Source organism: Eriocheir sinensis, unplaced genomic scaffold (assembly GCF_024679095.1).
Source record: "Eriocheir sinensis breed Jianghai 21 unplaced genomic scaffold, ASM2467909v1 Scaffold924, whole genome shotgun sequence".
Taxonomy (NCBI): domain Eukaryota; kingdom Metazoa; phylum Arthropoda; class Malacostraca; order Decapoda; family Varunidae; genus Eriocheir; species Eriocheir sinensis.
This window is the reverse complement of record NW_026112302.1, coordinates 2769-27285: the sequence shown is the minus strand read 5'-3', so window position 1 is coordinate 27285 and position 24517 is coordinate 2769. Positions and strand designations below refer to the sequence as shown.

The 24517-nt window shown below is 41.8% G+C and overlaps 1 protein-coding gene across 1 annotated transcript; it reads left to right on the top strand.

The window, feature by feature from the left end:
• Positions 1-5284: 5284 nt before the first annotated feature.
• LOC126994926 (uncharacterized) lies at positions 5285-11504 on the top strand (the record flags this gene model as incomplete). Its single annotated transcript, XM_050854196.1, has 6 exons — positions 5285-5610; positions 6656-6768; positions 7910-8038; positions 8526-8717; positions 9806-10025; positions 10483-11504. Coding segments are annotated over 6 exons (1212 nt in total), but the record flags the coding sequence as incomplete, so codon positions are not given.
• Between the last annotated feature and the right edge of the window lie 13013 nt (positions 11505-24517).

The following is a 24517-nucleotide window of genomic DNA, read 5'->3' as shown; positions in this document are numbered from 1 at the left end:
CAGAAGCTTCGGCTGTGTCATTTTCAATAACTTTCATTAGGTTATAAGTTCCTTTTGCGTTTTAATTTATGCCGCCCTTTTTTCTCTGACCTGTTCATCACGGTGGATCTGAACACCACTGTTGCTCGCTTACTGGGTTTCGTAGGCACTGTAGCCTTCTCTACCTGCAAAAGCTTATCTTTAAAGAGTTGTTTCACACGTTGTTGATTATGTATTGTCAGTTAGGTGGAAGTTGGTCCCAGGTTGCAGAAGGAAGCAGCTCCCCGGGGCTAGGTTTGAAATTTGCTTTTTGCTTGTTAGTCTGGTATCATGACGGATTGTCTACAGTTTGACTTATGTTGACATTGGAAACAGATTAATTGGTAATCCGCAGCCATTATTTTTTTCACCAACTTCACAGTCGCGAATGAGGTCGGGGTCAAACTTACTAATATCAGATCCAGCAGATTGTTTTTCTCTTGTCCAGTTGAGTTACAACGAGTGAAGACAAAATCCTCCTACCATTTCTAAGCCTGTTATCCTCCACTTGATCTCCAGTCATCAGTCCCCCAGTCAATGTTAGAGACAATTAAAGTCCCTAATTATTATTCAACTTCTTAGCTTTGTGTTAAGGAGTGAAGCTCTTTTCAGAGCAGTGTCGTCGGCTGCCTGTTGTTTTGGAAGGCCTGTATACCAACGGATTCGCAAGTGTTAGTTTCTTATTATTCGCATGATTATTTCCACATAGAGCAGGTCGTAACTCTCTGCGTCCTGTTTGCTCTGTTTCCTTTATGGCGGGGAGCGTGCACTTTTTACATGTAGATTACATCCTCCTCCCTTTTCTTTTTGCGATTCGATTGTTTTAGGAAGCTTTCATTGCCCGGGAAACTGACGGTTCAGATACTAGGTATGTGGGGAATTATTGAAGTCTACCTGTGATGGCTACCTATCTGGTTTCTCTGTTGCCAATATACGCCCTAACTTCGTCCTTTTTGGGTAATAGACTTTTTTTTTTTGCAACAAAGGGGAGGCAGCTCAAGGGCACAAAAATAAAATAAAAAGCCGTTAATCGCTGCTCCCCATAAAAGAGATCGAAGAGGCGGCCAAAAGCAAGAGTTAAACTCAGGAGAGGGTGTCCTGATACCCTCCCTCTTGAAAAGTTCAAGTCATTAGGCAGGAGGAAATACAGATGAAGGAAGGTTGTTCCAGGATTTACCAGCGTGAGGGATGAAGAGTGAAGATGCTGGTTAACTCTTACATAAGGTTTTAGACGGTATAGGGATGAAGCATGAGTAGAAAGTCGTGTGCCAGCCTGCTGGGGCCGCGGGAGGGGAAGCATGCAGTTAGCAAGTTCAGAAGAGCAGTCCAGCGTTGAAATATCGATAGAGAGACAGAAAGAAGGGCAACATCGCGGCGGAATTTAAAGAGGTAGAAGACTATCAGTAAGGAGATGAGGATGACTGCTGATGAGACGGGCCTTAGCCTCCACTCTGTCCAGAAAAGAGCTGTGTGGGTGGAGCCCCCCCACGTGCATACCTCCATACGAGGGCGGACAAGAGCCCTTTTATATGGATATGAACTGCATGAGGGAGAAAGAACTGGCGGAGACGATACAGAAAGCCCCAACCTCAGAAGAAGCTGATTTAGCGAGGGAGGAGACATGAAGTTTCCAGTTGAGAGTTTGAGTTAAGGATAGACCGAGGTGTTGAGTGTTGAAGAAGGAGACAGCTGGGTGTTGTTGAAGAGAATAGGAGATAAGGTGTTTGGAAGATTGTGTGTCGAGTTGATGGGGTGGAAGTAATTAGGTGGAGTTTTGAGCATTAGAGGACTGGGGTTCCTTCTGCTCCAATCGGAAATGATAGCAAGAGTCTGAGGTTAAACATTCTGCCAGCCTCCAGCCTGGAGTTAACTACTTTGCTAGCATTGAGAGGGTCTTCTATTGAAAGAAGCTGAATAATGCAGTGGAGTCGTCAAGCATAAGTGGAGGTGGACACGGAATAGTTTGTTATGGAAAGAAAGATCATTTGGAAGTGAATAACAGGAAGAGAGTGGGTGATAGGACAGAGCCTGTGGAACGCCACTGTTGATAGGTTTAGGGAAGAGCAGTGACCGTCTACCACCGCAGAAGATAGAACGGCCGGAAAGGAAACTTGGAGATAAAGGAACAGAGAGGGATGGGAATCGAGAAAGAGGGCGGTTTAGAGATGCAAAAGATTGTGCCAGACTCTATCGAAAGGCTTTCGATATGTCTAGCGCAACAGAAGAAAGTTTCAACAGGAAACAGGTAGAAGAGGATGACCAAGAAGTCAGTTAAGAGAAACAAGAAAGGTCATAAGTAGAACGCCCATTGCAGGCCATACTGGCGATCAGATAGAAGGTTAGAGTATAAAGATCTTATGAATCTTCTGGTTTGAGGATTGATTCAAAAGCTTTAGATGAACATGAAAGTAAAAGGTATTGGGCGGTAGTTTGAGGGATTAGACGGTCACCCTTCTTAGTGGAAACAGAGGCTGTACTGAAAGCATACTTCAGCAGGAAGGAAAGATATATATGTTGATAGTGAGAGACAAAAGAGTTTGACCAGGCAGAATTATCAGCACAGAAGCCACAGTTTTCCCCAGGACAATAGGAGGCACTCCATCAGGTCCATAAGCCTTCTCAGGAGTTAAGGGCCAGAGAGGGCATAGAAAACATCATTATGAGCATCTGTGCTTGGGCATACAGGAGTCAGAGGGGGATGAGTAGAAGGAATACTTTAGAATCGTCCAAGGTGGAGTTCATACAGAAAGTTTGAGCAGAAAGGAAGTTCAGCCTTGAAGACAGATGAGACAGCAGTGCTGCCGTCAGGGAGTTAGAGAGGAGGAAAAGAGGAAGAAAGTGAAGGAATTGGAGGAGATATTTTTGGCTACAGAATGCCAAGTCACAGGAAGAATTAGAAAAGAAGCAAGTGTTGACATTTTTATTTATAAAAGAAGTTTTGGTAAGTCGGAGAATAGATTTGTAGCACGATTCGGGCTAGGAAATGTATAGATCAAAGTTAATGGGAGTTCAGGCTCTGGAACCTTTTTGTGAGCTGCCTCTCTATCTTTAATAGCACGAGAATAAGTATGATTAAACCAAGGCTTTTTAGCATGAGGGAGTAGAGAAGTACGTGGAATGTATGTCCTCTCCATTCCAGAGACAATCACCTTTGTGATGCGCAGAGCACACACTGAGTGGTCTCTCTCCTGGAAGCAGTAATCATTCCACGAAATCAGAAGAGTACATCCTCAGGTCGTCCCTGAGCTGAAGCAAAATGCCAGAAGCATCGCCTCCTCAGCGGGTCAGAGGATGTACAGGAGCGATGGGACAGGATACAGAAATAAGGTTATGATCGGAGGAGCCCAACGGAGAGAACAGTTTGACAGAGTAAGCAGAAGGATAGAAGTGAGGAAGAGGTCTAGAATGTTGGGCCTGTCTCCAAGACGATCGGGAATACAGTAGGGTGCTGAACCAACTGCTCGGTCGTGGAGGAGAGTAAAGTTGTTGAAGCTTGTTCACCAGGCTGGTCAGTGAAAGAGGATGGAAGCAAAGCTGGTGGTGAACATTAGAAATCTCCCAAGATGGAGATTTCAGCAGAGAGAAAGGAGAGTGGGTCAAGATGCGCTCCACTTTAGAGTTCAAATAGTCAAGGAGTTTTACATAAGTTAGTAAGTTAGGTGAGATAAACAGCACAGATGTATTTAGTAATAGAATGACAGTGAAGTCTTAGCCAGATGGTGGGGAAAAGAAAATTCAGAAGAGTCAGGTCGTGGGCACGAGAGCAAGTGATGTCGTTGCGCACGTAGGCGCAACATCCAACTTTGGATTGAAATTTAGGATAGAGATAGTAGGAGGGAACAGAGTACAGGTTGCTGTCAGTAGCCTCAGAACCTGTGTTTCGGTGAGGAAGAGAAGGTGAGATTTAGAGGGAGAGAGATGGTGTTCACAGAATGAAAAGAGGTTAGAACAGAGACCGCAGATGTTGCAGAAATTGATAAGGAGGAGGTTCGAGGAGTTATCAGGACACCACTCAAGTCGGCAGCCAGAGGAGTCCTCCTGGGGAATTTATGGTCCCCCAGGCAGGGACTCCGAGGCAGTTATTTTTTCGCCATGTTGAATTTTGAATTTTGGGAAAAGGTGTGTGTGTTTTGTGAATGTGGTGTGGTGTAGAAAGAGAGGAACTGTCTTTAGAGCATACTGAACTGCTCTCTGGTGTTGATGAGACAAAGGGAAGCAGTTAGTGAGGACATGGGAAGGGTCTTTGAAGGCTTCAGCACCCTCCTCGCTTCCCATATATCCTCACCAGGAGTAGCTCACGCCCGTTCGGTAGGTGTGTTCCTACCTACTCCTACTACTGCGTGCATTTGTGTACAAAATGGAAATGTGGCTCCTGGTGTTGCCGCGTCGTGTTGAATGAGTTCGCGTCGTTGGTTGCACAGTGTCTTGCTAGCCGCATCTGACGCTAAGGTTCAACTGATCAAGGGTTGCCTTGGCCTTGCCCTCACTGCAGTTTTTAATAGCTTTTGAAGCTTTCCAACTGTCTCGTTCAGGAGCCTTCCAAGCCGGGCAGAACAAACCTCGATCAGGTGGAGTCCGTCCTCCGCAAACAAATCTGGGCGCTGATTGAAGTGATGCCACGCATTCGTGAACGCTACGCCTTCATCGTTACATAACTGCTTTAGAGTAGTGTTGACGCCGTACGCTTTTCTGTTAACACACACACACACACACACACACACACACACACACACACACACACACACACATTGTTTTTTTTTATTTTTTATTTTACGATCTTTCTTTTTATTTTTGAAGTTTTGCATATCTTATCTTCTTATCAAATATTTTTTTCCGCTCTTGCAACATTGATCTATACTTTGACCTTCTGTTGTTGTCGTTTTTTTTTCTGAGTGAAGCGAAGAACTGATGGAGAATATGAAAACGGCACATGTACTCTATTGATTCTCTCTCTCTCTCTCTCTCTCTCTCTCTCTCTCTCTCTCTCTCTCTCTCTCTCTGCATATATATATATATATATATATATATATATATATATATATATATATATATATATATATATATATATATATATATATATATTTCTCTCTACCAACCTCTACCTATCTCTTATCTCTATTACCTCTATCTATCTTTCTATCTTTCGCTCACCACGACTGGTGGGTAAGAAGATCCTGCCCTCTCTACCTCTCTGTCTATATTTATCAAGCTCTCTCTATCAATCTATTTATATATAGCTCTCTATCTACTTTTTTTTATCGATTTCTCTATCAGTCTAACTTTCTCTCTCGCCCCGGCAGGAGGAAGAGCAGATCCTGCTCTCTCTACCTCTCTCGCTCAAGCTCTCTCTATCTATCCCTATCTATATCTATCTAACTCTTTATCGATCTATCTATCCATCTCTCTCTCGCTCATACAGGAGGAAGAGAAGGTCCTGCCCGTCATCGACCTGAGCCTGGCCAAGGGTCACACGCGGGCCGGCCTGGTGAAGGAGCTGCACGAGGCGCTCACCACCGTGGGCTTCATCTACCTCAAGAACGTGGACGGCTACGACGAGGAGGCGCTGCTGCGACACTCCAAGTGGTTCTTCAGGTGTCGAGGCGGGGGGTTGTGTCTGTGTGGGTCTCCTTCTTTTTCTTCTTCTTCTTCTTTATCTTCCTTACGAGCATATTATTTATCCTATTTTCTCTCCTGTACCTTAATTCTGTTTTTTTTCTCTTCCTCCTTTCCACTTTTTCTCCTTTCGTTTGTCCTTTCCTTTCCTTCCCTCGCCCTTCATCCTCTCTTTTCTTTCCCGTTCCTTTCATCCCAGCATCATCATCTTCTTCCTCTTCTTCTTCTTCTTCTTTTTCTTCTTCTTCTTTTTCTTTTTCTCTTTCTTCTTCTTCTTCTTCTTCTTCTTCTCCTTCTTCTTCTTCCTCTTCTTCTTCTTCGTGGTTCCCTATCTGTCTTCGTCTTCTTTTTTGTCGTTTTTCATGCGTGGGTCTATTTTTGTTTTCGTCTTCTTTGTCCTCCTTCGTGTGGGTCTCCGCGTCTCTTCGTATTTGTATTTCTTTGTCCCTAATCCATGTTTATCGTTCTGGGTCTCCGTTCCTTTGTATTCGTCGCTATTCCGTGTCTTTATCGTTGTCCCTGCTTCTCCACTTGACTCTGTGGATCTTTATTTGAGACTACCCGTTGAAATGCCCGCAACTCCTACGAAAGCTTTGTCAAATGTGTGTGTGGTCTTGGACATCGAAGTGTTTGAGATCGGTGGGTCTGTTCACGCGTCTCGGAATCAACGTTACCCGATTGTCGTACTCAGTCTCTCATATTCCCCGATTTCAACCACAAAAGCTGCCTCATGTGCCCCAATAACTGGCTTTTTGTGTTGTTATCGTTGAAAAGGTTAATTATTCTTGTTTCCTGGTGATATTTAAAGGGTGAGAAGCCGGGATACGTGATGCTCCGAGTACGATAATCTGGCAACGGTGGTCTCGGTTTCTGTCCGTCTCTTCCTCTCAAGTTAATATCTACTTGTTCCGTCTCTCATCTAGCTGCACCATGTCCCTTATCTATCCATCCACTGCCTCTTCTCTTCCTCTCTTTTCCCCTGTCTCTTCTATAACCATCTCTTCTCCACTCCTCCCTCCGCCAGCCTGCCGATGGAGCAGAGGATGGCCATCTCCAAGAAGTCTTTCAACCCTAAGTGCAGCAGCGAGTACCGCGGATACTTTCCTGTCATCCCCGGCGCCGTGTCCCACAAGGAAGGTGAGGACTGAGGGATGACTGGGGGACTTAGAGGACTTGACAGAATGAGGGATGACTTGGGAGTTTGGCACAGAACTTGAAGACCTGCTAGAGCGTGGTGAATGACTCGAGAATTTATTAAAACTTGATGACTGACAGAATTTGAGGATTTATGAAAACTTGAGAACTTACTAGAACATGAAGGATGACTTTGGGATTTTGGCACAGAACTTGAAGACCTGCTAGAATGTGAGGAATGACTCGATAAATTGTTTGAACTTGATGACTGATAGAATTTGAGGAGTTATAAGAACTTGAGGGCTTTAAGAACTTGAAAACTCACTAAAACTTGAGGGATTACTTCTGAACTTGGCATAAAACTTGAGAACGATAGAACGTGAGGGATGACTTCGAAACTTGGCATAGACCTTGAGGATATATAAGAACTTGATGTCTTATAGAGAAAGAAGGGAGATCAAGTGCGGGTCTGGAGTAACTTTCGGAGTAATTTCATCTGTTACTTCTTCTTTGTGGTTTGTCGATCTCGTTGTTGCATTGCGTGTCGACCGAACCGATCAGTGAGATCATCTGTTTGTTCCGATGGCTGTTATGATACACGGTTACGAGTTCCCTTCTCGCGACCATACAAGATAATGCTGTGACCTAACCAATCAGCAAGCTACTCTGGATTCGGTCTCTGTTTCTAGTTCCAGGTGCGTGACAAAATAAAAACGATTCTGAATGATAAGTGACGCAAATGACTCGAAGCTGTAATGAGGTACAATGACACGACATGCAGTAAGTACGTTATCAAGAGGGTTATACTCTCTTTATATAGAAACAAATTATGCACGTTGATAAATTTGAATAATATTGACGAAACACGACACGAACGAGAATATTCATCTGTCTGTCTGTCTGTCTGTAATCAGTCGATTGATCAGTGAGCTATTTACCCAGATGATGGTGGTGGTGGTGGTGATAGTGGTGGTTATGAAGATAGTGAATTGAAGGTGAAACGAATGTAAGAATGGTGATGAGGAACTTAAATTCGCCTGCACCACCACCATCATCACCACCACCACTACCCAGCACCACCCCCACCACCATCACACACACCACCCCTACCACCACCACAACCACCGCGTCCTCTCCTTCCTAGCCTTCGAGATCGGGCCGAAGCAGGGGAAGCCGAAGGAGGGACTCATATCGCTGGAGGAGAAGTTCATCATCGAGGACAACCAATGGCCTCTAGAGTCTAGAGGAATCCGAGGAGGGCAGGAACTTCAGGGTAAGGGGATAGGATGTTAGATTCTCTTTTTCTTTTTTTCTATCTTTTATATATATTTTTATTTTTTATTTACTTTATTTTTAATTGTTTGTTTTCTTTCGTTTTTCTCTCTTTCTGTCTTTCTTTTCCTTTCTTTCAACCTTTCAATTATTTTTCAACCTTTCTGTTTTCTTTCGTTCTTTCGTATATTATTTTTCTTTTTATATTTTCTTTGTTTTTTTTTGTTTTTTCTTTTCTTTTTCTTCCTTTTTTTTCTTTTTTATTTGTTTGTTTTTCTTTCGTTTTCCTCTCTTTTTTGTCTTTCTTTTTCTTTCTTTCAATCTTTCAATCCTTTTACCAACCTCTCTTTTTTTCTTTCTTTCTTTCGTTCTGGCTATCTTTCCTTCCTTCTTCTTGCCTTTCTTTACTTATCTACTACTAATCAACACTATATTCATCTACATCTACCTCTGATCTTTACCATTCCTCCACCTCTCTTTCTGTCAGACATGGATGGAGGTCTACCACGAGAAGATGACCGAGGCTTCGCGGGAGCTGCTGAGCCTGATCGCGGAAGGTTACGGAGCACCCAGCGACTTCTACGCCGACATCTTCAGGGATCCGCATCTCTCCACGCTCCGGCTCATCCGCTACCCGGCCAGACCCAACCCGACATATGAAGCCCGTGACGGTGACGCGGGTAAGTGATGGTGTGTCTTGTAAGGTCATCATCTGTATCACCTTTTTAAGTTATCGCCATCTTTCATTGCCTTCTCTGAGTCTAAAAGCAAAAGTAACTGATATGGTCTATTCCCGGCCTCTTAAGACTCCTTTCTTCCAGGTAAATTGATGGTCTTGCTATGCGTTATCATCTTTATCACCTTCCACGTTATCGTCATTTTACATTGCCTTCTCTGAGTCTAAAAGGAGAAGTAACTGATATGTTCTATTCACGGCCTCTTCAAACGCCTTTCTTCCGGGTAAATTGATGGTCTTGCTATACGTTATTCTATCATCTTCTTTATCACCTTTCACGTTTTTGTCATCTTACTTTGCATTCTCTGGGTCTTCAAGCAAAAATAGCTGACATGTTCTAGTCTCGGCCTCTTCAAACGCCTTTCTTCCGGGTAAATTGATGGTCTTGCTATACGTTATCATCTTCATCACCTTTCAATTATCGTCATCTTACATTGCATTCTCTGGGTCTAAAAGCAAATTGATATGTTCTATTCACGGCCTCTTCAAACGCCTTTCTTCCGGGTAAATTGATGGTCTTGCAATACGTTATCATCTTCATCACCTTTCAATTATCGTCATCTTACATTGCATTCTCTATGTCCTCAAGCAAAACTAGCTGACATATTCTTTTCACGTCTTCTTCAAACTCCTTTCTTCCGGGTAAATTGAAGGTCTCGCCACGTTATCATCTCCTTCCTCATCTCTTCTTAGTCTAAAAACAAGGAACTGAGAGATCGCAAAAATACCTGCTTGAGACACCTTTTCTCTTTCTTCCTCCCTCTCACAGTAATCCAAGCAGCCAAACAGACATATTAAGCCATGAGCAAAGATATTTTATCACTTTTTCTGAGCCTTAAAGCAAAAGACCATCAAAACATTAAACACACCTTCTGCCATCTTTCTTCCTCCATCGTTATAGTGATACAGTCAGCGAGGCACCAAAGTTCCGTCATGCAGTAAGTTTTCGTCACCTATTCTATCTCTAAAACCAAAAGAAACACGCACTCGAACCACATCTCCTTTTCACACACTTTCCCTCCTCCCCTACAGTGATCCAGACGGCCGAACACCAGGACACCACGAAGGTCACGCTGCTGGCCACCTTTGCCGAGTACCCGGGGCTGCAGGTTCGCTGGTGGAAGGACGACTCCATCATCGACGTGACGCACAAACCCGGCCACCTCGTCATGAACATCGGCCAGCTGCTCTCCTACACCAGCGGGGCTCTCAAGGCTACCAAACACCGCGTGATCGACTGCTGTGGTGATAGGTGAGCCTGGTGGTGGTGGCGGTGGTGGTAGGCTATGTTAGGTTGGACTAGGTTGGTTTGGTAAGGTTGTTGCTGTTGTTGGTGGTGGAATAGGTGTGTGTAGGTTGGTTGGGTTAGGTTGGATAGGTAATTTTATTTGTTGTTGTTGTTGGAATAGTAGATAGGTTAGATTAGGTTAAGTTAAGTTGGATAGGTTAGGATGGATATACTAGGCTAGATACGTAAGAATATGACCCTTTGAAAGATTTTGGAGGTCAGGGTTCGTGAAAGTATATGTGTGTTGGGTTTGGTAACACTGCACCACTAACCTAACCTAACCATCACCAACACAAACTCGCCATTCCCACACAGCCTTTCCTTCCTCCTCCCCCAGGCACTATCTATTCTAAGCCTAAGAGCAAAAGGAACTCAAACGGCAAACAACATCTCCAAACCTCTCTCACCTTTCCCTTGGCAGGCTGTCCGTCCCATTCTTCCTGGAGCCACGGTTCCACGCCAACGTGAACGTGGTCCTGCCAGGGTGCGAGCAGAGGGAGAGTCAGCCCAAGTACTACGGCCACTGGCTCTTGGAGGGGATCAGAAAGTGGGCCGAATACAAGGATCTCTGCAGGCGAATCGAAACACAGACCGCGAAGACACTGTATGAGGGAGAAGAAGATGAGGATGAAGTGATGATGTGGAAGAAATAGATAGGAGGAAGGGGAAGAGGAGCAAGAGGATAAGTGATGATGATGTAAGGATAGGGACGATGCTGCAAGGAGGAAGAGGGGGATATTTGGTGATGGAGAGGATATAAGGAAAGAGAAGAAGAGGAAGAGTAAAAAGATAAGGTTTTAGTTCAATGAGAGGTAATAGCAGGGAGTAGATTCGAGAAAGAGGATGAGAAATTGTGAAGAGGGAAGAGGAAGAGCAGCAAGAGGAGGAGGAGGGGAATACTGTGTTAATAGAGATGATATGATACAATAAAGAGGAATTACATAGGTGTTGCGAGCAGAGGAGGAGGTGGAATTAGAAGCAATGTAAGAAGCGCATTCGATAAACAGGTAGAGAGCAGAGACAGGTGAATAAATATGAGGAAGAAGATAACAACAGAGAATATATAAGGAGAGAGACAGCAATGGAGGAAAAAAGAGGAAGGGAGTGTGAAGGTAGAAGTGTGAGGTGAAATGTAAAAAAAAAACATTACCACCACCACTAATAATAATAATAATAATAATAATAATAATAATAATAATAATAATAATAATAAGAGTGTATTGTCATTCTTGAGCTAGGTATTTCCAGGTAAGCAATCAGATAAATAAGATTAAGATAAAGATGATGAAATGACAGGTGAGAATGATGATGATGATGACGAAGATGAAACAGATGATTTTGATATCGTAACAAGTGGTGATGATGATGATGAAGTTTATGTAATTATTTTAACATGTGTGGGAAGATAAAAAAAAAATAAACTGTATAACTTTGAAGATAAAATGTGGGAGAAAAGAGTTACGTTGTGAGGAAGACTCTCTCTCTCTCTCTCTCTCTCTCTCTCTCTCTCTCTCTCTCTCTCTCTCTCTCTCTCAATGAGAAATAAATGTTGTAAAATGATTCAGGAATTTACTATTATTTAAAAGCACGAAAAAATACTCTTATATTTATCCAGTTTTCATTCATTAATTTATTCAAAGTAAAAGAGACAAATACCTTCTCTTTTTTCATGCAGTAAAGTATATAATAGGAACATTCTTATCGAAAAAAATAATTGCTATAAAAATAAAGCATTAGATTCCACATGTTCGAGGATACAAAAACCAAAAAAACAAATGACAAATGATAACCTCCTCCTCCTCCGTCTTCTTCTTCTTCTGACCTGTATCGCTAGGTCGTCGTCCTCCTCCTCATCCTCCTCCTCCTCTTCTTGGTCCTCTCTTCTGTTTATTCACGCACTTCGCTTTCCAATGGCATTATACTATAGATCTTTCCTCACCATAATATACCATCGCACTACATTTTTTTTTCAGTTTTATTGCCTGAATCACCATAATCTTTCAGGGGTGGACTCGCGGACTTGGTATCATTGCTTGGGTGCCTGTACTGACTTAAAGAGGGACCAGAGAGCAAGAGATAGTAGGTTATGTCACGGTAGGTTAGATCTAGTAAACAACAGCCAATGAGCGACGCAGAGATTGTCACCCAAGCAATGATGCCAAGTACGCGAGTCCATCCCTGAAGGATTTGACCCGCCAGCTCTCGTGAAACCGACTATATTTATCAATCATATTCCTTGGGCTTATGCTGATTCACGTATTTTGCTTTCCAATGATATTATATTATGGATCTTTCCTCACTATAATACACCATCGCACTACAATTTTCAGTTTTATTGCCCGAATCGCTTATTTTCAATCCTATTCCTTGGACATATGGTGATTCACGTATTTTGCTTTCCAATGGCATTAAATTATATTACCTACCTTTCCTACCATCTCAGAGCAATATTCATAATTTTATTGCCCGAATCAATTATTTTCAATCCTGTTCCTTGCATTTTTTCGAGCATTTTTGCCATTCATTTTTCCAGCACGACTTTAGGAACACTTTTGCTAGCTTTACAATTCTTTCCGTCTCCTTTTTGCCGCCGTACAGACCCTAACGCCGTACACTAAGTAAAAGAAAACAAAAGAGAAACGATAATAAAGCAAATGAGAAAAAAGTAGGTAAAATAATCACATCACAAGGACGCGAGCAGAGAGAGAACATTCACAGCGCACGTAGAATTAGATCCATTTGTACCATTTCCTTAAACTAGAGAATTTCAATGCGCGCACTGAGAATGTTAACAAATAAGAGGATAAAATATACAGGGGGAGGAGGAGGAGGAAGAGAAGGAGGAGGAAGGATGGTGATAAGAAGGAGATGAAGGAGAAAATAATAAAAGAAAAAGAAAATTGATAAGACGAAGATAAAAGAAAAAAGAAGAAAAGGGAAAGAAAAAAAGAATAACAAAAGGAGAAGAGGAGAAGAAAAAGAAAAGAAAAAAAGAAAAAAGTATTATACCAAAATAATACCAAGAAAAAAAAGCAGAAAAAAAGGAGAAAGAACAAATAAGACGAAAAAGAAGAAAATACGAAGAAAGGAAAAAGAAAAGAGAGGGAGGGGAGGAAGAGGAGGAGAAGGAGGGATAGGCTATGAATATTCCGTGCGCGTGTGTGTGTGTGTGTGTGTGTGTGTGTGTGTGTATATATAAGGGGCTGGTACGACAATCTAGCAACGTTGCCATCCACGTGCGTGTAGGACTATTCGACCACTCCTTTGTTATCACCGTAGTACCATTCCTAAAAAAAAACTTTTCCTGATAATTAATTAAACCAGGTGAATATCGTAGCAATAGTGGCAATTTTAATACGATTGTCAAAGTACAAGATATATGGTGGAGCCCGATTACGGTTGGCCCAACACTGAGCAGAGGTCAAAGGTGCTCTACGTCAGTAACCTAACTTTAAGTTGAGATCACACGAGCAAGACTTCTAGAGGCTGATGTTGGTTCTTTCCAGGTGGTTATCACAGGCTACGTCAAAGGTGGGATAATAGGTGTGGTAATCTAAAGGAGCCCTCCATACGTACACGGCGGCGCATTCGACCACTGCCTACTACTCTCTTGGAATCAATTATTTTCAATCCTGTTCCTTGCACTTATTCGAGCATTTTTGACATTCATTTTGTTCAAAGGGCGCACACACACACACACACACACACACACACACACACACACACACACACACACACACACACATTCCATTTGTCAAGCACTTGTCCATCAACGGGTTCTCCCATACACAAACATGACGTCACGATTATCTGGAATGCGCAACACCATCTGCCTCCTCCTCCTCCTCCTCCTCCTCCTCCTCCTAATCCATATACTCCTCCTCCTCCTCCCCCTCTCCCCTTCCTCCTTCGCCTCCATCTTTTCCTATTTCGCGTCCTCCTCCTTCTCCTCTTCCCCTCCTTCCCTCGGTACGAAATGGATGGCCAACAACTTTCTGCAGTAAGTAAAGAAAAGGATCTTGGTATCACTATATCAAGCGATTTAAAGCCCGGTCAGCATTGTTCAGAGGTAGTTAAAACTGCAAACAAATTGGTTGGCTTCATCGGACGAGTCTTTAATAATAAATCGGAAAAAGTAAAATTGAAATTGTATAATTCGTTGGTTCGACCCCGTCTAGAGTACTGTGTACAGTTTTGGTCTCCCTATTACAGAAAAGACAGAAAAGTTGGAACGGGTCCAACGAAGAGTAACAAAGATGATTCCTAGGTTGAGAAATTTATCATATGAACAAAGGCTTAAAGAAGTAAATTTATTCAGCCTGTCAAAACGAAGAATGCGAGGCGATCTAATAGAAGTGTTTAAAATGTTTAAAGGATTCAATGATATTAATGCGGAAGATTACTTTACAATTGATCGATCAAATAGAACAAGAAGAAATCGAAACTTGAAGATAAGTGGTAAAAGATTCTCGTCGCACGAAGCAAAATACTTCTTCAATCGAGTTGTTAATGTTTGGAACTCTCTACCCTGTGATGTCGTTGAAAGTACAACAGTTACGGCCTTCAAGAATAGATTAGACAAGTATTTTGAATCCAACCAGCAACTTAGATATTACTCATTGTCATAATAACGTTAAATTCTTTCGAATACTGGTGTCCTTGTCCGTTTTTATCGCCCGATTGGTGGTAGAAGTAATGGTAGTTCTTTCCTCTTTCCCTACATAAATTCCATGCAGTTTTTCCATGCTGCATGGTTCTTTTTCCTTTCCTGCCAGCTTTGGCTGGAGGAGCCTTCGCCTTTGCTGTTCTTCATCTTCCACCTTTGATTAGATAGTTAGTGTAGCTTGTCACAAACAGCCTCGTAAGGACCAGCAGGTCTGTTGTTGTTTGTTCTTCCTTTGTGTTCCTTTGTGCTCGCCTCCCAGGTTATTTTCCAGTTACATAAGAAACAAAAAAACTGTTAAAAATAATATCGGCCCACTACTATCAACCCGGTAGCAGCGATGGGACAAATTTGTGGCTTTACCGTGTACCAGCGACGGGCCACATTTTTGCCATGATATAGACCCCCCAAAATAGATGATGCATAAACTGATCACAAATGCGTATATATATATATATATATATATATATATATATATATATATATATATATATATATATATATATATATATATATATATATATATATATATATATATATATATATTATGAAATGGTTTGCGTCAGTGATGATTTTTTCTCATTTTTCTCGCTTAGAGGGGCCTTTAAGAAACATAATCCCCGCAGCTACCAGGTCAAGTGGCAATACGATTAGTGATAAAAGCATGGCGTCGGTCCTAAATTCAACCTTTAGTAGCGCATTTACAGAAGAGAACATGACATCGATTCAAGCCCCGAAGAAAAATTTTCAAGGCCCTGAAGAACATAAGCTTGCATTGACCGAAACTGATATCAGCGAAGTGCGTGCAGATAATAGATCCAAATAAATCTCCGGGCCCCGATAATTTATCTCCTCATGTGTTAAGAGAATGTAGCCAACAGCTAGAATTACCCATAACATTAATATTCAACAAGTCATTAGCACAGGCCAGTGTGCCTCTTGAGTGGAAAAAGGCCAATATTACCCCGATCTTTAAAAAATAGGAGACAGAAAACAAGCCAGTAATTATTGTCCTAGCAGCCTTACGTCTGTCCTAATTAAACTATTCGAAAAAATAATCAGGGATAAAATGATCACTTTCCTTGAAACAAATGAATTGATAACTGATAGTCAGCATGGATTTCGTAGTAATCGGTCTTCCCCACCAACCTATTAACCTTTTCCAACGATGTTTATACATGTTGGGACGCCCGAAGCCCATATGACGTAATTTACCTAGATTTTTAGAAAGCGTTTGATAAAGCTCCTCACGTTAGGCTTATTTCAATACTGCATTCCCACGGTATTAACGACCATCTATGTGCATGGATTCATGACTGGCTCACCGACAGAGAACAACGTGTAGTTCTTAATGGTGAAGCATCGGATTGGCAACCCGTCACCAGTGGCGTTCCCCAAGGTTCGGTCCTGGGGCCAACACTATTCATAATTTACGTGAATGACTTACAACTGATATCCTATCAAAAGTAGCCAAATTCGCCGACGACACCAAATTAGGAGGTACGGTAATGAACAGTCAAAGTTGCGAGAACATTCAATCAGACATAATAAGACTTGCCGACTGGAGCGAAAAATGGCAAATGAGTTTTAACGTAGATAAATGTAAAGTAGTGCACATAGGTGAAAAAAATCCTAACTTTAAATATCAGATTCAAGGACATGAGCTCAGCGAAGTAAAACAAGAAAAAGATTTTGGTGTCATTATCAGTAACACTCTTAAAATGAGCGATCAATGTTCTGCAGCGAGTAAAAAATCCAATATGATGTTGGGATTAATCTCAAGAAACTTTGATTATAAATCACCCAAACTTATGAAGAGATTATATTTAGCATTTGTAAGACCACACCTAGAATACGCCGTTCAGTTCTGGTCACCTAACTATATCAAAGATCAAGTTTTGCTAGAAAAGATAGAGCGACGAGCAACCAAACAAATTCCAGCGCTCCGAAACTTGCCATATGACGAGCGTTTAAAACGTTTAGATATGTTTTCCCTAAAAAAGCGAAGGATAAGAGGGGACTTAATTGAAGTGTTCAAAATCCTTAATGTATTCGACATTAACCCAGATAGTCTATTTCAGAGAGACACCAACACAAGAACACGCAGCAACGGTATGAAGTTAAAGGGAAACGGATGTAACACATTGGTGCGCATAAGTTTTTTCAATAACAGAGTCGTCGATCACTGAAATAGACTCCCACCGTCAGTAGTTAACGCACAGAGTATCAATAGCTTTAAGTCTTCAGGGACATACGATTATACTGACCCTTCTTCGTATGTTTTCAGACAGATTGCAGCAAGACGTCAACCTAAATTCATATTATTCTCCCCCACAACCTAGATTGCAAGTACCGTAAGTTAACAATAGAGTAAAGCAACAGTTAATGTCCGCATGACAGGTGGAGTGAGGTGTGGGTGCAGTAAGGTGACAGATTACTGGTGCGTGCCTAGTACCGCCGGTAAAACGAGGATCAAGCCTCCACCTGTGCCCCTGAAACTACACCTCACTCATCGTGAGTATTAGGGGGGATTCTGGGGCTGCCCTGTGTAGGCCACTCGTCCTCTACCAGTCTCCCTGTATTTTTATGTTCTTATGTTCTTATGTAATGAAGTCATTTTCCCCCTCAGCTTAGGTTACCAGTAGTGTAAGTTAAGGGTAGTAGTTTCCTCTTATTTCTCTCTTTACTGTAAAATTTCCATGGCCCTTTCTTCCTTAAAGGTACATGGTGTTCTCTTCTAACTATTTCCTGCCGGCACGCTGCCGGAGGGAGAGGTGGGTGGGGAGGAGCCTTCATCTTTTCTGTCCTGTCTTACCACACGTAGATTACTAGTAGTAGCGGTAGTAAACAGACACCCTCGCCATAGACCGATAGGTCTTCTTGTGTCTGTTCTTCCTATGTATGTATCTTTTCTTATTTCGCCTCCTCCTCCTCCTCCTCATCATCATCATCATCATCATCTTTTTCCCCTCCTGCCCCCCTCTCCTCCTCCTCCTCTCTTTTTGATTAGCTTCGGGTCTTCCCACTTCTACTACTACTACTACTGCTACTACTACTACTACTACTACTAATAATAATAATAATAATAATAATAATAATAGTACTACTACTACTACTACTATTAATAATAATAATAATAATAATAATAATAATAATAATAATAATAATAATAATAATAATAATAATAATAATATTACTACTAATACTACTCCATCCTAGGAGATTTCAATGTCCACCACTATCTTTGGCTTTCATCCTCTTTCACTGATCAGCCTGGTGAACAAGCCTACAACTTTGCTCTCCTCAATGACCTAGAGCAGTTGGTTCAGCACCCTACTCGTATTCCCGAACGTCTTGGAGACAGGCCCAACATTCTAGACTTCTTCCTTTTCTCTAGCCCTTCTGCCTACTCTGTCAAACTGTTCTCTCATTGGGTTCATCCGATCACAACCTTATTTCTGTATTCTGTCTTATCGCTCCTGTACACCCTCTGAACCCACCGAAGAGGCGATGCTTCTGGCATTTTGCTTCAGCTCTGTGGAACGACCTGAGGATGTACTTTTTCCGATTTCCCGTGAAATGATTACTGCTTCCAGGAGAGAGACCCCTCAGTGTGTGCCCAGTGCATCACAGAGGTGATTGTCTCAGGAATGGAGGCATACATTCCACGTAGATTCTCTACTCTCCATGCTAAAAGCCTTGGTTTAATCACGCTTATTCTCGTGCTGTCAAAGATAGAGGCAGCTCACAAAAGGTACCAGAGTCTTCCAACTCCCGCTAACCATGACTTTTACATTTCAGCCCGGAATCTTGCCAAATCTATTCTCCGACTTAACAAAAACTCCTTTATCCATAGCAAACGTCAACACCTTGCTTTCTCTAATTCTTCCAGAGACTTCTGACACTTAGCCAAAAATATTTCCTCCAATTTCACTTCTCCCTCTTTCCCCCTTCTTAACCCAGACGGCAGCACTGCCGTCTCTTCTATTTCTAAGGCTGAACACGTCGCTCAGACTTTCTGTAACAACTCCACTCTGGACGATTCTGGGCATATTCCTCCTATTATTAAGATACCGCCCTATAGTTTACAATCCTGTCTATCTAAAGCTTTTGAATCAATCCTTAACCGGAAGATTCAAAAGCACCTTTTCACTTCTAACCTTCTATCTGATCGCCAGTATGGGTTCCGCAAGGGGCGTTCTACTGACGATCTTCTTAACTGATTCTTGATCATCCTCTCTTAGCCGTTTCGGTGAAACTTTCTCTTTTGCGCTAGACATATCGAAAGCCTTCGATAGAGTCTTTCATAAGTCTTTGCTTTCTAAACTACCCTTTTTCGGATTCTATCCTTCTTTCTGTTCTTTTATCTCCAGTTTCCTTTCCGGCCGTTCTATATCTGCTGTGGTAGACGGTCATTGTTCTTCCCCTAAACCGATGAACAGTGGTGTTCCACAGGGCTCTGTCCTCTCTTCCTCTTATTCATCAATGATCTTCTTTCCACAATAAAGTGTCCTATCCACTCATACACTGATGCCTCCACTCTGCTTTATTCAACTTCTTTCAACAGGAGACCCTCTCAACAGGAATTACATGACTCCAGGCTGGAGGGTGCAGAAAGCTTAACCTCAGACCTTACTATTATTTCCAATTGGAGTAAAAGGAACTTTGTGTCCTTCACTGCCTCAAAACCCCACTTTCTCCACCTATCAACTCGACACAATCTTCCAAACACCTATCCCCTATTCTTCGACAACACTCAGCTGTCACCTTCTTCAACACTAAACATCCTCGGTCTATCCTTAACTCAAAATCTTAACTGGAAACTTCACATTTCCTCTCTTACTAAATCAACTTCCTCGAGGTTGGGCGTTCTGTATCGTCTCCGCCAGTTCTTCTCCCCCGCACAGTTGCTATCCATATACAGGGGCCTTGTCCGCCCTCGTATGGAGTATGCATCTCACGTGTGGGGAGCTCCACTCACACTGCTCTCTTGGACAGACTGGAGTCTAAGGCTCTTCGTCTCATCAGCTCTCCTCCTCTTACTGATAGTCTTCTACCTCTAAGAGAGTCAAGTCATATTTACCTGTTATTTTATTTATTCCTTATTTAGATTTTTTTTTTTTTGTGGGGGGGTTGGGCATGCCAGATTCTCAACACTTTTACAAGTATTTTATGTTAAGACTATATCGGAATAGGTAGATTTGATGAGAATGGTAAAGTAAGATTAAAATATTATTTTGATAGCATTGGTCAAACAGTTTCTGGTGATATAATGTTAGGTTAGAAGTACTCAAAAGAATGGAATTAAGATTAATGCTTTGATTTTTTTGTATAGCTGTATTGTGTAATATCATCCTACTTAGAGAAAAGCATTTTAGAAAAGTAGGTAATGAACAGTAGTATTAATTGCCATGTTCATAACAACTAAAAAGTTAATGTCTTATGATGCATGTAAATAAAATACTGGTACTGATTTAGCTTTCCATCACAGCATGTATTAAATGTTATTGGAGAAGGTATGGGAAATAAAAAGCATGCCATAGTGAAACGATTAAGAAACTTGCCTCACATTTATACCCTGACAGTGCCTTCCCTGGGAGTGGACCCCGTACGCAGGATGACTGTGAGAGGCGTTGGTACAACGTACAACAAAATCAAAGCCTCACATTGCCAAGTGCAAGAATGAGCAGCGGCAGACTGGTAATTTTTTAGTTGTTATGTCTTTAAATGTAAAACTTATATTAGTTAGTTTTTTATGTGCTCACAGAATGCAGCTATACTGGCCACAATGCCTTTATTTCAGCTTAAAGTTAATAAGTTCATAGCAGTGAACTGCATATTTGATATAGAATTTTTTTTAATGTTCATCTGTCAATGACTATCAATCTATCTAAATACCTTGGTTGTCTTCCCCCAGTGAAGGGTTTTAGCCAAGACAGGCACACACACACTCACACACTCACACTCATGTACACCACTCTCTCAGCTGCACAGCCCCTGAGGGAGTAAAAAAGGGCCTCACTGTATGGGGGATTAGCTGCACAGTTCAGACAGGGAACTTCCACACCAAGGCCTCACAGCATACACTGGTTTACCCTGCCCTTCATAACAATGACATTTCCCCCAGCACCTGAGTGCCCCACACGTGTGGCACCACAGATACGCAGGCGCCTGCCTATATAACTATGACATTAGCTGTGGTAGATAAACTGGTGTATGACATCATAGGCTGCTCGTCTCATGTATTTGAAGGGGTACCAGAGCCATTCAGCATTGACATGATGTGCTAGGGATAGGACAGCAGCAACAGTCAAGCAGCAGTGAAATATTGACTGGCCAGTATGTTTTTGGCAAAAACTTTTATATTCTCATTAAAACAATTTATTAATCACCCTTAAATTCATATTCTTTGTAGATACACACTTTATCAATATTGCTAGAGACCATCCCAGCACATTGTTCATTATCTGTGGAAAAGATACCATTAGCTGCTCCGGCAACAGCCACTGCTTCAATATCTGCTGGCCCTATGACACCAGCCACTGCTTCATCATCTGCTGGCCCAATGACACCTGCTACTGCTTCATCATCTGCTGGCCCTATGACACCAGCCACTGTTTCATCATCTGCTGGCCCAATGACACCTGCCACTGCTTCATCATCTGCTGGCCCTATGACACCAGCCACTGTTTCATGATCTGCTGGCCCCCCAATGACACCTGCCACTGCAAGGGATGACAATGAAGCTGCTCCACCACAGTCACCACCTACTTCATCGGAGTTAAGAGATGCCTTTCATAGGGTAGCAGTATAATTTTTTGATGCTGGGGCTGAATGTTACTGCCTCAAGGCTATGATTTTGTCACTTTTTTTATTACTGAGGAGGTTAGGGTGGAAGGGGTGAAAAATAATCTCTGCTGTTTTTCGACAGAAATGGTTAGCAAATTCATTCAAAGCACAAAATTTACCAGAAAAAAAATTGTGTGCCATTGTGAGTGGGTTCACTTGAGATTGGGCTCCAATACGCCTCTGTGGTCTAGTGGTCAGCATGCCTGGCTTCTACGCGGGCCCGGGTTCGAATACCGGCCCGGGCAGTCGGCGTGCAGCTCACCCAGCTGATCATCCTCCCTCTCGGGCTGGTCGATAAATGACTACCTGGGGAAACTGTGGTAGCCCGGATGTCACACTGGCCCTGTGTCCCGGGGTAATGGGCTCCCTCCCACCACAGGCTCAAGGGCCAATGTTACGGAGATGAGCACCGAGGCCACGCGCTGCTACAGCGTATGCCCCAACTCTACCTTTACCTTTATTGGCTCGACTGACAGACATGGCTTTATATGTCGAAGGTCACTGGTTCAATCCCCACAGCCAGCACTCTCTAACTTGGATTTTTCCGAGTTCCCTAGAGCCTAGATTAATTTCTCGGTGTTAAATGAGGAGATTTGCACCGGCACCCAGTCTTGGGTGTTACAAGATACGTTGTTACAATCAGGGGCGTCATTTGGACTTCAAAAGTGGGAGGGACATTAGGGCAGACAGTTTTATATATATATATATATATATATATATATATATATATATATATATATATATATATATATATATATATATATATATATATATATATATATATATATATATATATATATATATATCATTAGCTAATAATACCTTTAGGCAATGATCATATTTGCATTTTATGTAGTCTGTGATGCAGGCAGGATATTCATTAGCACCTAATTAGACTCATGCTGCTCTTGAGTGCTCTCTGATGAATTCACAATCAAATATGTAGTATACCTATATGGTAGCATTGAGTAATCTTAGGTCACTTGGTAAAGTGTTCACCTAAGTCCGACCCAGTCTGACAACATAAACCTAAGTGTGTTTGCAAGCTGAGTGTTTAGAATATTGGCATAATAATAAAAGATGCTGAAAACTGGATTCCACTACTTTATTGAATATATGAATAATTATAAACTGAATTTGTAATGGAGCCAAGATAAAAAGCTATGTTTTCAGCGGTCATACCATGATCTCATGAAAATAATTAGGTTGACATATATAATTAATTAATACGTATTTTGGTATGATGACCATTGCACGTTAATACCATAGCTTTGCTAGCATTGAGTAATCTTAGATCACTTGGTAAAGTGTTCACATAAGTCCGACCCAAGCTGACAACATAAACCTAAGCATGTTTGCAAGCTGAGTGCTTAGAATATTGGCATAATAATAAAATATGCTGAAAACTAGATTCCACTAATAGAGTAATTATATACTGAATTTGTAATGGAGCCAAGATAAAAGCTATGTTTTTCAGTGGTCATACCATGATCTCATGAAAATAAATAGGTTGACACATGTAATTAATTACTACGTATTTTGTTATGATGACTATTGCACATTAATACCATAGCTTTGAATCCAATGATGAATATCCTCAAGCAAGACACAAATAGCAACAGATTGGTCACCAATTCACTCAGTAAACACAATACTCCAGAAAAGTATACACTGAATTCACAATAAAGTTGTTTTTCCACTTGGAACTTTGTAAACAGAAACCAAGTAACCTCGTTTTACTTCACTTATAAGTCATGATGTTCGCGATGTGGTCACCTCGACCTTTCGTTCCTCCTCCCTCACACTGGCAGACGTCTCTAACAAGCTTTCTTACCACCATTATCTCAATACGAATAACCGGCAGGAGTAATTTGTTTTCTAACTTGATTTTAAAGCAACAATAATTATAAATCATATTCTAAATTACATTTTAATGCAATTTTAATGTCATCTTTTTCATTTGCATGTGTGTACCTTTCTGCTACAAATAAAAGTTTTTTTCCCATGTTTTGTTTTCCTTAACTCAAATATTTCACATTTTAATCAATAACAAAGGCATCAAACACTAATTGTATGTTCAAGCTATGTTTTTTTTCCTTTTTCTGTTGACATAAACTACTTCGTTTTCCTTTGGTGCCATTATTTTCACATGGGTGCAGTCTATCACTCCCACAACACCGGCAAGTTGGTAGAATTCTGCTTGCTTTTCACGGATCTCCACCCTGTCAAGGGAGACTGGATAAACCTCCCGACTACCTACAGGGCACTGAGGGCGGCCAGAATTTTCGCAATCACCCTTCTTACACTACTCTGGCTTACCCCAAACTCATCACTTGAACACTGCAGCATTTTTCCTGTAGCCAATTATCTTTAAGTAAAAATAACTATCAACCCAGGGTTGAGGTAATTCTACCTTTGAAATGGATCTTGTAGCTCTTTTCTCACCAAATCAGTCACATACTCCATTCCTGCACGGTCTAATATGTATGTTTTGACAAGTTCACCATCGTTATACAGTTCCAAAGCGTCCTATCAAACTCTAAATTGCGGAAGCGGGCTGGGCGAGGAAGTCCGGTGGCCATGTTGATATGGGTCTGGGTCTGGGATTCACTATTAACTTTACTATTAAGTGTTTAGAAGTCCTCGCCAGCACTCCCAAGTTAATACCAAAGTTAATAGTAGGTATTAGGCTAATAGTTGTTGAGGATACACTTTGAGAGTGAAGTTAATACTAAAGTCGAAAGTTAATACCAAGTTTAGTATTAATAGTTGTCGAGGATACGGGCCCAGCACTCGTCGAGCGAGCAACTCCCCTGGCCTTTGAACCAGCTTATAGACTGCTGAGTTGCTCGCTCGGCTACGGGTGCAGGATGCACCCGTTCCCCCCAACCAGCTGGGCAGGGCCTCATGGCCTGACGCCTAGCACCTCTGCCGTGCTCTAACC